The following is a 14,442-nucleotide window of genomic DNA, read 5'->3' on the forward strand; positions in this document are numbered from 1 at the left end:
CATTATGTTAGTCACAGAGGCATTGGATTTGTATGTTAAAAGGGGGGGAAATATAGTGCAATCGAAGTTCCTCGTAAAAGCAGCATTCCAAAAGGGCATGAGCTAATGAGTCAATAGAACCAGAAGAGCAAGGGCAGATCCTGTCTGAGTATGGTATATTCAGAATTCTGCCCTGCATTACCATAGAAGGGTTAGCATTCAATCTAGCCAAGCAAAAAGCTCTACAAAGACGAGGAGTTGTCAGATAATATATATAGGCAGGCAGACCACGTGGAGGGGGTATTCCGAAGAACTGGGATGAACAAACGCGACGAGCACGAAAAGTAGTGCTGTTATAATCGAGCTCTTTAATGCGCTTTTTAATTTTGGTAAAAGCTTCAGTTTCCCCAAGATCTAATAACATATCCTGCAAGAAGCCCAACAACAACAGTTTCTCATCTAAGATTGCATACACATTCAGGATTACTAAGAATGCAATGGAATCTTATTACTAGTGATGTCAGTGGAAAAATTATATTATTAGCGTACCCCCATGAAAAAAAATATATCTAGCATATGGCATGCTAAAATATTAATTACCATGCAGAAATCAAAATCTGAAATTGGGTTTAAAAGCAAAAATGCTTATTACTTGCTATACGGTATACAAAAGCAAATTGCCAATGTCAAACAACATTTCATATCAGTTTTGGAAATCAACATGGCAGAAGGTGGCAACAGACTGATAGCTGCCTCCTAATTTGGAACAAAGCCAGATATAATGCTTACTTCCTTATTTAAAATTTACCACACAAACAAAAACTGGAAATGCTTCCCTAATAGTGTGCGTGTGTGTGTGTGTGTGTGTGTGTGAAGTGTCGTCAAGCCGCAGCTGACTTATGGCGACCCCTTTTGGGGTTTTCATGGCAAGAGACTAACAGAGGTGGTTTGCCAGTGCCTGCCTCTGCACTGCAACCCTGGACTTCCTTGGTGGTCTCCCATCCAAATACTAACCAGGGCTGATCCTGCTTAGCTTCTGAGATCTGACGAGATCAGGCTAGCCTGGGCCATCCAAGTCAGGGCTCCCTAATAGTAAACACTGATACAGTGCACAGATACAGATACAGTCTTACCTTCAAAAGTGTCAACCATTCTAAAAAAGGCAAGAGAAAAAGATGATTTCCCACTGCCTGTTCTGCCACATATTCCAATCTGCAGACAAGAAATAAAAGTAGTTGGCAGAATGAATATTAATTTAGTAAAAAGCAGAAATTATAATTAGCTTGATTTTCTGGAGAAAGCAGAGAAATATTTTATGAGCAACCTGGGCTCATTCATGTCACCAGCAATATGTATTGGCTCAGAAGGTGTGTATCTGTGGGAGAAATCTCTTTCTGATGTATTTGTCTCTCATAATTGCCCATCCCCCCAATTCTTTTACCACTGATGCCAGGAAGAGTCAGATGCCATGAACGGTCCATCTGTCCAGGCAAGGAAAAACAGGGGCATAAATAGCTATTGCATCCTGGCCATGGTTGCTAGGTAGCACACTTTGGTGGGGGATGGAGGCTTTCCCACCACATAGGCTTATGGTGTATTCAAGAATAGGACCTTAAGAAGCAGCAACATCTAAAGACCAGGGTGAGGATTTTTCACAGAATCAGCCCCCCCAATGATTTAATTGGTCACCACTTTTTTTTTTTTTTTTTTAAATTATGTTCTCTTGATTGTCATTCTTTGGATAAGCCTTTTGTTGGGCAGAAGAATAAGATATAAATGCTTTAAAGAAACAATAAATTACAGACATAGATTAATTTAGATAAGAGTGATAATTTAATTTTTTGAAATTTTAATTCCTTTTATTTCTGTGAGAAAAAAGATGTGAAATGTGCCTTTGAAGAAAACCATAAGTTTAACAACCGAAAGACAGATAAATATGAATAATTTGTTTGATTTAAGCTTAGGAGTTGGAGGCTTTTGAGATAACATGAGTGTCTGAAAAAATTGAAGGGAAATTGAAATGCCTGTTGTTTTGGGTGTAAGAACTCATATATGCTGGGAGCTTGGTTGGTAGAAGTCTAATTTTAAAGCTGTAAGTCTCTGTATACTTGTGTGTGCATAAGTGCCTTCAAGTCACAGGCAAATCATGGCGACCCCATAGCGTTTTCAAGGCAAGTGATTAAGCAGAGGTGGTTTGCCATTGCTTTCTTCTGCAAAGTCTTCCTTGGTGGTCTCCTATCCAAGTACTGACCCTGCTTAGCTTCTGAGAGCTGATGAGGTAGGGTTATACTATACCATTCCACATCCCATCTGTATACTTAACAGGGAGTAAGTCTATTTGGACTAAGTAGAACTTACTTTTGAATAAACATGCTAATGATCTCACTGTATACATGCCATTATAAGAAAAATAATATTTTGGATATTAATAAATAATCACCAACATAATGCTAAAAATAAGATCAAATAATTTTCTCCCTGCTTACAAAGGTGGTGGAAAGTGCTGTCAAATTGCAGCAGACTTAGGGCAACCTCATGGAGGTTTTCAAGGCAAGAGATGTTCAGAAGTGGTTTACCATTGCCTGTCTCTGGGCGAAAATGTATGGTCGCTTTAGCCTCCTTTATTCCCGGTTTCAGCCAGGATTCAGCCAGGATCGAATGCACGTTCGGCGAAACGTATGCGTTTGATCCTGGCTGGATCCTGGCTGAAACAGGGAATAAAGGAGGCTAAAGCGACCATGCGTTTTTGCCCTCTGTGACACTGGTATTCCACCAAGGAATACCATCCAAATAATGACCAGGTTTGACTCTGCTTAGCTTCCGAGTTCTGATGAGATTGAGCTAGCCGGGGCAATCTAGGTAGCCAATAGCTTTTTTCTGGAATAATTAAGAAATGACTTCGCTCTTTGATTCAAGAATTAGTCGAAGAGGCATCATTTTGAATGATCATTGCTGTATTACCTTTTGTCCTGGAGAGATGTGGGCATTGACATGCTTTAGGACTGGTTTCAGGGTACTGTCATAGCGGACGCAAAGATTCTGTATCTGAATCTCACCCCGGTCAGGCCAGTTCGGAGGAATCTGTGCTGGAGCTGTATTCAAAGCAATAAAATAACAAATAGCAGTCACTAGTGATAAACTAAGTCTTCTAAATGTTCGGGTTATTTGTGACACTTCCACTTCACTGGGAATCATTAAACATTTAACAAGCACTGTAGAATATACAGCATCATACTCACAGAGGAGTCCATCATAGTTTTCAGGCTCAGTTTTTATAAGGCCATTGAGTCTTTTCACGGCTCCAAGCTGCAGTTCCATATCAGCCAGGTTGCGAACCATCCAGTTTAGGTAGTTAGATACCTAAAATTTACAGCTAAATAAGATTTTTGCCTGTAGCTGGTATAGAATACAGCAAATACCTCATCTTGTAATCCCTACTTCCAATTATTTAAAGTCAATAATAAAAGAAGAACTCATGTTATCCAGAAATCTAAACAGTTGAAGGAACTTTGTAGATCTTCCAGGCCATTCAGACCTCTGTCATTAAGGCTGTACTCTTTAAAATAAATAGATATTAGGCTAGAATACACTTGTTTAGATGATAATGTACATTAAAACTGGAATACGGAATAAAATTCTTAGCTCCTATCTCATGCTACAATTTTGGGGAACAGTCATGCAGGTTGAACCTTATGGCCTCAGTGGAGCCTCACCTCTTTAATTTACTTACCATCAAAGCATAAGTTAGTCCCAAGCCCACAAGACCAGAAGACAGTTGATTGTATAGAGAATTTGTAATTGAAGCAACAGCTGCTATGAGTACCACACATGCACCAATATATTCCTAAAGAAATAATAAGAATGTGAAGCATCACTATACACAGAAAGATAGCTCCTGTCACTCTATTTTTTGATAACTTCAGAGTCAAAGAACAGATCTTTGGAAACAAGGCAGACTGCCCCTAAATTTACTGGGAAAATTCCTGGGCCACTGCCCAGGAGGAATGCTGAGTTGCCCACACAGGCTCCCAGCCCCATTCCCCCTCCATCCGGAGCAGTGCCGGATATACGTATAAGCTAAACAAGCTATAGCTTGGGGCCCCACTCTCTTGGGCCCCCCCAAAAAAATTAAAGGGAAAAAAAACTAGATGTACATTGTGTTTCTAAAATAACTTTTGTTTTTGACAAATGCCAATGTGTTTGCATTATTAAGTTTGTTATGAATAAAAAATCATTTTAAGTTAGAGCTTAATAATTATTTCACTATTAATATACTTCTTAATTGTATTTCAGTTCAACAATTACTTTGATAAAATACATATTTTGTTATGTGCAAATTGCTTTAGATACCTATTAGGTCCATAAATTACCATATAGCATATATTCAACACAAAAAACAGCGACAATTTGTTGTTGACAAAGGACAGCTGGACATATAAAGGGCCCCATTACCTTCAATAGCTTAGGGCCTCATCAAACCTAAACCCGGCCCTGATCCGGAGGGTGATTGGTAGCACCCCTTGCAATGCCAGGGCTCTGCTGCCCCCACCTGATGCAGCTGAAGAGCCAGCTGGAGGGGAAGGGAGCTGCTTCTCAGTCATCATCCTGACAACTGCCTGGGAATGCACCTGTCCTAAGGTCAGACAGGTGTGCCTGTGTACTTGTCAGGGCTGACGGGCTTCTAGTACTTCAGTGTCCTTTCCCAGGCCCATTTTAGCTTCCCAGTCCACCCGTTTGGAACTGCTGAGACTGAAATACAGGGCAAAGACCTTTAATCTTCCTTTTATATAGATTTTAGTATTCTAGAGGTTCCTATGAACTTTGGATATGGAAAATATATATACTCGGTAGCTGCACAACGTGTGTCAACAAGCCGAGTCGCCATACCGTGAAAAGCATTTTACGTAAATTGGTCTTCTGGTCAGTTTTCAGCTTATAGCAGGCCTGATTAAGTATGTAAAAATAAGGCCAAGGCCAATGGTGCAAAATAGGTAAAAATATTTTAAAAATTCCCTATGCATTTCGCCCAAGGGGCTTCTTCAGGGGTATCTGTAGTTATGGCAGCAGGCCTTCAAATGAGCATAATGAAGAAAGAGAAGAATTTTGCAGTGGTGATTATCTTCTTTTTTAACTTGTCTAGTTTCTTAGGATGGATGACCTGAGAAGGGTTATGGCATCTTAATAAACCATGATGTTTGCTGATAGACAATAATATAATAATTAAAAACATACTTGCATTGTCGGTCTGAGCAAGGTTTTACAGGCCCTATTTGCAAAAGTTTTCAATAAAACCAGATTAGATTCCCCCCCCCCAAGGCTTTAATAGTTGAATGGCAAGAAAAAATTGAGTAAGTGAAACTAAATCATGCAGATGTAGAAATTAAAAAACAACACCTCACCTGATTGGCTCAGGGCTATGGCATGCAGGGTGTTGTCATTTAGCTGTTTTCCCTTGCATCATTTCCCCAATGTCAAATGCACCCCCAGCTGCTATTTGCCCCATTGGAGGAAAATACAGGATTTCTCTGTGTTGTCCATGTGTTTTTCCCACATGGGATAATCAGCAGTTCTGGGGAACCATTTGAAGATATGAAAATGGTGCAGGGAGAAAGGGTTAACCTCCTTTCTTGTGGCTGGGCTAGGCAACATTTTTGGTCCAAGTGCCAACAATCCCATAATTAGGTTTGCCAACCTCCTGATACTAGCTGGAGATCTCCTGCTATTACAACTTATCTCCAGCCGATAGAGATCAGTTCCCCTGGAGAAAATGGCTGCTTTGGCAATTGGATTCTAAGGCATTGAAGTCCCTCCCCTCCCCAAACCTTTCCCTCCTCAGGCTCCCCCCAAAAATATCCCACCGGTGGCGAAGAGGGATCTGGCAACCCTACCCATAATCTACTTGTGAAGACATGGTGTACTGGAAAACAAATGGTGGGGGGCAAGGGAGATGAAGGCTGTACTTGGCCTGACACACTGGGAGCAAGCTGAGCCCCAGCAGCAGTGCAGGCATCTGGGCCAGGCCCTTGTTCCTTAGACAGAAAATCAGCCCTGTGGGCTGAGCAAAAGGATCTGGCTGTTTGACACACGAACCTGGCATAAGCTATGCCCTAATGAGCTTTTTGTTGTCTTGCACCTGTAAAAACAAAGGATTATTGCCAGAAAATAACTGGCAACAGATATAAACCCGATATAAGTAATAAGAATGAACAGTTTCAAGAACAAAGGATCATTTACTGCCTTGTCTCAAGACAAGGTAATTTACTTGCCATCCGAACTTCCAGCCAGCGATTTGCAGCTGTAAGGAAAAGCGAAGCGACGTTGTTAGAATCCGTATATTCAAGAAGCTTCTGTTTAAACCGGGTTTCATACCTTTTATAAAAGAAAAATGACAGATCAATAGAATGGAATTAATTTAGGACTAACATTTAAAAGACATGTTGACAAAGAAGACATGCAAGAGCTAGGGTAGTGGCCATTCAAAATATTATCCAGCAAATATAAATAAATGTAATATTGCATGATGAATCAAGAGTTAACAATTCATAACTTATGATTAGATTTAGCAGCTGATGACATTTTGTTAATTTCTTTTCAGAATTCTGGAATCTATCATAATGAGCTTCTCAGAAGAGGAAAACAGATTGTATGGCTTTCTTATGCTAAAAAAGAACCTGTGAAAGAAACTCTGGCACTAACAATGGCTGAGGAAAGAAACCTGGATGAAGACATATGACAGCAGCTCTTACATTTGGATTTATGCTTTCGTTGTGTGAGTATTGGATGGGGCATTCCAAAAGTTTTAAGAATGTATAAAAAGAGTCACACCAGTCCTATCCTCAAGATATCGCACTGTAGTTTAAAAGATTATGATCAGTGATCCCCTGGTCAAACCCATATAAGATTCTGAAAGGGCCATGAATGTGTCTCCAGAGTATTTTTTTATTGGTAAATGGCAATTACAAGGGCCTCTGATTGGCTCAGGGCTATGGCATGCAAGGTGATGTAGTTTAACTGTTTTCCCTTGAATCATTTCCCCACTGTCAAATGCACTCCCAGCTGCTATTTGCCCCACTGGGGGAAAACAAACTGGTTTTCTCTGTGTTGTCCCTGTGTTTTTCCCAAATGGGATGATCAGCAGTTCTGGGGAACCATTTGAAGATATGAAAATGGTGCAGGGGAAAAGGGTTAACCCCCTTTTTTGTGGTAGAAGGGACCTGGTCCAAGTAACCTTCTGGCTGTTCCTGAATAATAAATACGATGGAGATCTGTTTATGGACCTTTCCACCTCTTGTTTGACCTCTCTAGTCCTCTGCTACTGAACATATATACAGATCTTAATAAGTCTGTGTGGTATTTATAGCCGATAAGAGAATGAAGAAGACCATGCAGTGGGAGATGGTATTTTATAAGGGATGGATTTGTAACGGCAGAATCAGATTCTTTTCTTGCTAATGTTGACCAGATTCAGGAAAGCTAGCATGAAGATCAAGACAAACAAGGCCCAAATGTTAGCTGGTTCCTGCTAACTAGTTCTTTGTTATCAGGCTACGTTTGGAAGCTCAAGAGTACTGTGCTTAGAGATTAGAATCCAAGCTTCAAATGTCACAATTACTGCACATAAGATAGCTGAAAAGAAGCACAGTTCTAAAAATAACCAACCAGAAAAACTTGGCAGTGAAGAAACACAAGGACTTGTGAATGTGTACTTCATTTTGGATCACAGGCTTATCAGTTAGCTTGGATTCATGTTTCCTACTTAAATTCGGAGCTAACTCTACTAGGCAGCAGGTCACAGACTGCAACGTTGAGAGGATGTATCTGAACTCATTAAAATGCATGTGAGATGGCATGAGGAATGACCTATTCCCACAGAACTCCGTATAGTGCTGCAATAATGACTACAAGGACATTTTTATCTTTGACATAGGAAAGGCAAACGATTGAAAAATAATGTCAGGGGTTAAAACATAACAGAGCAGTAGATTAATATAGCACCGGGCAAATTAAATGTATTTTTTTTCAATTAGCAGGAAAAGTTTCTGATTGCCTAAAAATGTGATAATAATGCATAAATACAGAACAAACTTTGCTGCTTTGGATCTACCCAGGAAGCTGCATACAACTAAAAATAGCTAGATGGCTATGATCACTTAGCGTAAGTCAACACAAACCCTGCAAGATGAACAAACTGGAATTTGGTAACATATTTCTTCATTTCTCGTTTAGATTTTTCCCCTTCGCTGGGGAGCCCTAGCTTGAAGCTAAGATTTGGGAAGAGAGGAGTCAGACTCCACAAACCAGCCTCTGTCACCTGGTTCTGCATTCCCTAACTCTGTTTTCCAAAAAGATGAAGGGGATATGTGCCATTAACTGGGATTCTGACATTAAGCGAGTCAGAGGGGGAAGAGTGGGTGCATAGAAGTGTACTAATAATCTACTTTTCTCCATAGTCATGATAATTTCAAATGTGCTCATTGGGGTCTTAGTTGGGCAACAAGTTGATCTTGTGGAACTATTCTACCCATGAAGCTGTGAGGTGATGTCATGAGCACATGGAATACACAGGTTGGCTGTACAGTGGACTTTTCCACCTTTAAAACCAACATGTGAACTTACTAAATGTGTTGGAGACTATTCTAAAATATTTTAGTCAACTCTGTAATGGACCTTGTACATTAGTACTGCAGTAGTATAACAGGTGCCCAATAAGCAGATGACATCATATAATGGATCACTGTGTAAGTTAAATGGTCATTTACTTACCAGCCTCTTCGTATAGAAATAGTAAGACTTATCATTTAATACGTGATAGCCACATTCTTTGAAATATACCTGAATGCTCGAATAGTGGTTAGGCCTTCTACAGTCTCTGAAAAGTGAGAAAGTAGTGGGAGTTGGGTACTATCATCCAATTGCTGCAGGTCCCTGAAAACAATTAATGTTTTAAAATCAATATTTTCCTGATAAATTTGAATTTTGTAAAGATCATGTGGTATTTTTAAATATAGGTTAAATATCTAGCTCAATCAAATATAGATTAATAGGAACTTCAACTAGATAATGTCAGGTACTCTTGCTGGTGTAATAATAAAAAGGTGCTTCTAGGAAGAGCAAGAGGATAATTACTAGCCCAAAAACACACAAAGCAAAAGAACCGGAGGGCTCACTGTGGCATCTTTTCCCATTACCTTTCTACATTGTCTTATACATGTGCGTGTGTAAAGTGCTGTCAAGTCACAGCTGTCTTATGGCAACCCTGGTATTCCTTGGTGGTCTCCCATCCAGGGCTGACCCTGCTTAGCTTCTGAGACCTGATGAGATCAGGCTAGCCTGGGCCATCCAGGTCAGGGGTCTTATACACACACAAACCAATTTTTCATATAATGTAATGAATTTATCAAACACGTACCTTGATGCAACTCTAAAGTATTTCTGAATGAAATAGCATATGACAGCAAGAGGGACTAGAGCTATGAGAAACACAGGTGTGACATAGGAGATCACAGCAAGAGCTGATAAGCAGAGCATGGTGGAACGGCTCAAGCACTCCAGGGTGGCCGGAATATGCTAGGCAAATAAACACATATAACAAACAATGATTCATATTAAGTACAATGCAAGTAAATTAAGACTAAAATAAATCAGAAGTTCATCTTGCATTTTATTTCCTTTTTTTGCAGTGAAGACTTATGTGGTTTGAGTGTTTAAACCTTTTAGTGAAACAAATGGTGGATTCATGGGAAGCTTGACCTACATATATACATTGTAAACAGTTAACTGATTGATCCTATGCTGAATGCACCCAACTCTGCATAGGATTAGGCATAAGAACTTTAAAACACTTTTAAGCTAATCCTAAATATACTCACTCAGATGTAAGTTCAGGTGAACTCATTGGGACTTACACAGGAGGACACATAAGTGTTTGAGAGACACAACATACAAATTCGTTTCATTGATTTTCCCACACCCTGAAAAACTTGTTCTGTTTCCTTTCTCTAGTCTTGAAAAGGTGCCTCATAATAGGGCTTCACAATTCTAGGACATAAAGTCTATAGACCTCACAATGCAGGGGATTCAAGTTGGAAAACTACTTTATATTCTATTGCACAGTTCCCTTTCCCTCAACTCTTGTTCACTGATCTGTTTCTTCCTACTTGCTGATAAGCCCATCAGCATCAGCACATCCATTGTTTTGGCAGACTTCTCTGGTACGGAAAGAGGCAAAAGAAAAAGCAAAGGCAGTTGAGAACTTCAGGATGTTCAAATCCTATTTATTGTTATTTGAGATGTAATGTATAAATAATTCCAATAATTATTGTATTAACTTTAGCACTCCAAACTTGCACAAAGGTAAAGCTACTGACAGCATCTTTCATCTTTAAATCTTCTTACTAATATGTTGGGAAGGATTCCCAGGGAAGCTGTTCCCATAATAACTCTTCTGAGTAAGTTATCCCATTCATTGCTACAAGGAAAACTTGCTTAGGGGGGACTCAAGACCAAGAGAGTAAAATATGATTATCAGCAAATTGCACTTTGTCTGAATTGAGTTTGCACAGGATAGTGATACTAAGTGAAACGAATGAAGTTAGGAAAACCATGTGTAAATGTGTCAATCAATCAATAAACCTTTAATGGCATATCCAATATTACAAAGAGGAAAAAAAAACAGTATAGATACTACTATCGACTAAAAAAAGCTAAAAAAAACATAAAATCATAACACAGAGTTTCCCAAATTTTTCATTCTTAACACATCGACTAAGAAATTGGCCACCGCCACAGTGATCTCTACTGTTGTATCGTTCAATAAAATTTGACATTTTATTTTATTAGGAAGATAATATTTAGAATGTATCCAAGTATTTAACCATTTCTTCCTGGCAGACACATATAGTGACCAATCTAGCAATATGTGCTCGACTGAGTCCAAAGAATTAGAGCCACATTCACATTTCCGTTCATGTTTAGGAATATTTTGAAACCTTCCATATAACAACTTCGATGGGAAGGCATTTACTCGCGCAAGAGAAAAAGCTCTGCGATGGCTAGGACTATCAAGATTATATAAATAATGGGGGATACGTCCCACAACATTCTTAAGTTTTGGAAAGCTGATGAACAGACAGGGGGTAAGTGTAAATGTGTCCTGCGGCAAGATGCAACAGAGTTCAATATAAAGCAAAAAAAGCAAGTTGGTGCACAAATATATGAACTATTATTATGTATTATTTCACAAAAACATTATTTATATTGTGCAAATAAAGCAGGAATAACAGATGTAGATTATTGTTTTGTATTGAGAGTGGCTGAAAAATATCTCAGTTATTTTTAAGAGAATACGTCTATTTATAATTTACCTGGTCAATAGTGTTACAATCAGCTGAAAATCTGTTCAAGATACTTCCCAGTGGTGTTGTTTCAAAAAACCTGAAATAAGTCACACAGAAAGGTAATTGAAGGAATTTTAGAATTTGTATATGCCTTCATCAGCTACATATTAGTTTATATACTATATACTAGTTTAATGTCATAAAGCTCTGCTGTTTAATATTGGGAGCGAAGGGATATTATGCCATAACAGTTTCTAGAATTTGATAATTATGCTACTTTAAAAACATAACTGTTTTCTGAAAGTATGAATCACTCCTCTGGACTCTGGATTTCTCCTCATTCCATATACAAAACATATACAATAATTTAATTAATATCATTTTTTCCTATGTAGGGACACAAAGAACAGGGCAAAACTAACAAAAATAGATATAAAATGAATTAATGATGAATTAATAAAATACACAAACATTAAAGTATGAATTTAGCACAATATGTATTTTTCATAAATTACAGAAATTAGAGATTCTGACTGCCCATTCCTGAAGTGGAGGGCTGAGACAGCTTAGGAGGTGGTGTGACTCTGTAGCCAGTGTAAGTGCCTCTTATTCCACTGAACGCTGCTCCCCCAGCGGTGCAGTTTCTCCGGGACGTAAATCCTGGAAGAGACATGTGGCGCTGGAGTGTGTGTGTGTGTGTGTGTGTTCCTGGGGCATTCCTGGGGGCAGAGCTGACGTCAGTCAGTTTCCAAAGCTCCTTCAGGCTGGGAACACCCCCTTCAGCAACAGCGTTGCTGCGCCAGGTTTTTCCTGGCGCAGCCTCACTGTTCTCAATGGGGAAAAATGCCCCATTTTTGCCTTTTTAAATTTACAAAGGCTTTTAAAAGCTTTTTGGAGGCTGGGGAACCTCTTTGGAAGCACCGTTGTAGTGCCTCGGCCACGCCATCACCAGCAGCCAAAAGGCTCGGGAACGGGCTGTAAGTCTACAAGTTGCACACACATAGACATAGTACTGCCTTCCAAATGTATTACTTCATGAGAGAGGGAATCGAGTGTTTGAATCATGACTTCCATTAAAAACTCCCAGGGTCTAGAAAGCTAGCATATCAGGAAAAGGCAAGTCTACAATTTTTCTCATTGCATGCTAGTTTTCTGTAGCAAGAAATTTATGACATGACAAGGCATTCAAATAAATAGCCTTCCATGTGCGTGTTTGTAACTTGAATAAACTGTTTACGAGCTTACTGACATTTTATAAAAATGCAGCGGTAATAATGTGAACCTAGAAACATTAGGTCAAATCCAATGAGCAGTAAGCTCAGCTTTGCCTATGGAACGGAAATATTCCATCTCCCCATTCCTGCTGCAGCCTACCAAGACCCCTGTAATGCTGACCTGGGGTTCATGCCCAGGAGCAGTGCTGGGCATCATGTGGAAAACTGCAGATTGAGGGGAGAATTGGAGAAACTCATCACCCTTCTGCCAGAGGAAAATGAGGGTTGTGGAAAACCCATTCTTTTTAGAAATCTATGTTTTTATTTCACAGACTATCAAGTCAGCTACTTCTTCATTGTACATAAAACAGAACTTATCATAAATGGATTAAAGAAGGAGAAAGGTGTCTTTTCATCACTATTATTGCATTTCACTTACAGAAATAAACATTCTATTCAGGCCTGTAATTACTTCGTTACAAATCAATGATGAAATTGATGTTTCAGTGATGTCTGCAAAAAGCTGCTATGCTCCATTATAATTGCAGAGATGTGTCTGATGGGAATTCAGTAATGGCTTTGTTAACATGATTAAGTAAATGAGCATCCTCAACATCACCTTCAGTTACGGGTAAACATTATATTAGTGACATGTTCCTTTCAATTTTTAATGAGCTTGGGAAAGAATGAAATATGTTTTCACCAATTACCTAAACCCTGAATATATTCTGAAAATAACTGTATATAGTAAATGAATGTGTTATTTATTCAGTAAGAAGCTCTCAATTTTTAAATGGGATACATCTGAGGGACTGATGTGAGGGATAATAGTGTTAATGGGAGGAGGGAATGTTTAAAGGGAATCTGAGGGAAGGACTGGACTTCAATCTAGTGTTATGAGGTAGTATGGGAGGGTTATGGCTAGATATATTCAACTGCCACAACATATTTTATAATGTATATTATTTCTACTCATAGCGAACTATAATAAGGATTATACTGACTGACTTGTGTGGAGCAGAAGGAAGGTGGTAAGTGCATGTGGCTCCTTTTCTGATGCATTTGTAACAGAACTATGGATTTGTTTGGTGGAGTTGTGTTGAGACTGGGGCAAAGCCCTCCTCCTTCAAGAAAATAAGGAATTGGGTTTCACTGAGAAAAGGCACATTGGGCTGGGAGGAAACTAGAGCCGTTGATTGATTATGAAAAAACAGAATCATTGGATTAAGTGACAAATAAGGAAATTGGATAGGATGCTGTGGTAGGTCATTTAGGGGGTTATCATATTTTTCTGTGTTCTCCCATATTCTTGTTTACTGTAGTTGTGAGCTGTGTGGACAGGAAACTGTGTATGTTTGTGTAATAGTATATGCCATAAGAACTTGGAATATGTTGTGCTACAAATTAAATAAAAAACAAACATTTAAACAATAGCTAATCATTAGGTACTTAACACAACACACAATCATTAGGGTAGAACAGCATCTGAAACGCTTTCCTGAAATTATACAACTGTGTTATCATCGTGTCCTCTTATATTATTTAGATATAGTAGAATACCTCATTGGGGCCAAAATAATTTTATTCAGTAGATAAGAATGTAGCTTCTTGGCAACTTTTAAACCAGTCCACTCTACTGCTACTGATGTTACAAAACAAAATATAATTCCAAGGCAGGAGAGAATGCTGAATACTCTTGAATAGGGAGAATGATTAAAAGTGGTTGCCTAAGACAGAAAGAAAGACAATGAAACAAAAACACATAATATTTCTGTGTGATTCAAAACTACAGGATTAATTATGCTGAGAGGAATCCCCAATTATCTTCTCACATAGACATAATACAATTTTCACCCTTTCTTTCATTAAGATTTTGAAAAACTGAGATATATATTGTCAAGTTAGGCAAAGCT

The 14,442-nt window shown here is 38.8% G+C and overlaps 1 protein-coding gene across 2 annotated transcripts in view; it reads right to left on the reverse strand.

Moving 5' to 3' along the window:
* ABCC8 (ATP binding cassette subfamily C member 8) overlaps positions 1-14,442 on the reverse strand; it is an 81,596-nt gene that overhangs the window by 5,621 nt on the left and 61,533 nt on the right. For both annotated transcript variants that reach the window (XM_056851341.1, XM_056851340.1), the window contains 9 exons: positions 14,090-14,256; positions 11,343-11,412; positions 9,389-9,546; positions 8,812-8,904; positions 6,246-6,348; positions 3,710-3,823; positions 3,219-3,339; positions 2,941-3,071; positions 1,113-1,191 (listed from right to left, as the gene is read on the reverse strand). In XM_056851341.1, the coding sequence (XP_056707319.1) occupies positions 1,113-1,191; positions 2,941-3,071; positions 3,219-3,339; positions 3,710-3,823; positions 6,246-6,348; positions 8,812-8,904; positions 9,389-9,546; positions 11,343-11,412; positions 14,090-14,256 (1,036 nt within the window). The remainder of the gene's footprint in view (positions 1-1,112; positions 1,192-2,940; positions 3,072-3,218; positions 3,340-3,709; positions 3,824-6,245; positions 6,349-8,811; positions 8,905-9,388; positions 9,547-11,342; positions 11,413-14,089; positions 14,257-14,442) is intronic.

Source organism: Euleptes europaea, chromosome 6 (genome assembly GCF_029931775.1).
Source record: "Euleptes europaea isolate rEulEur1 chromosome 6, rEulEur1.hap1, whole genome shotgun sequence".
In the NCBI taxonomy this organism is placed as follows: Eukaryota; Metazoa; Chordata; class Lepidosauria; order Squamata; family Sphaerodactylidae; genus Euleptes; species Euleptes europaea.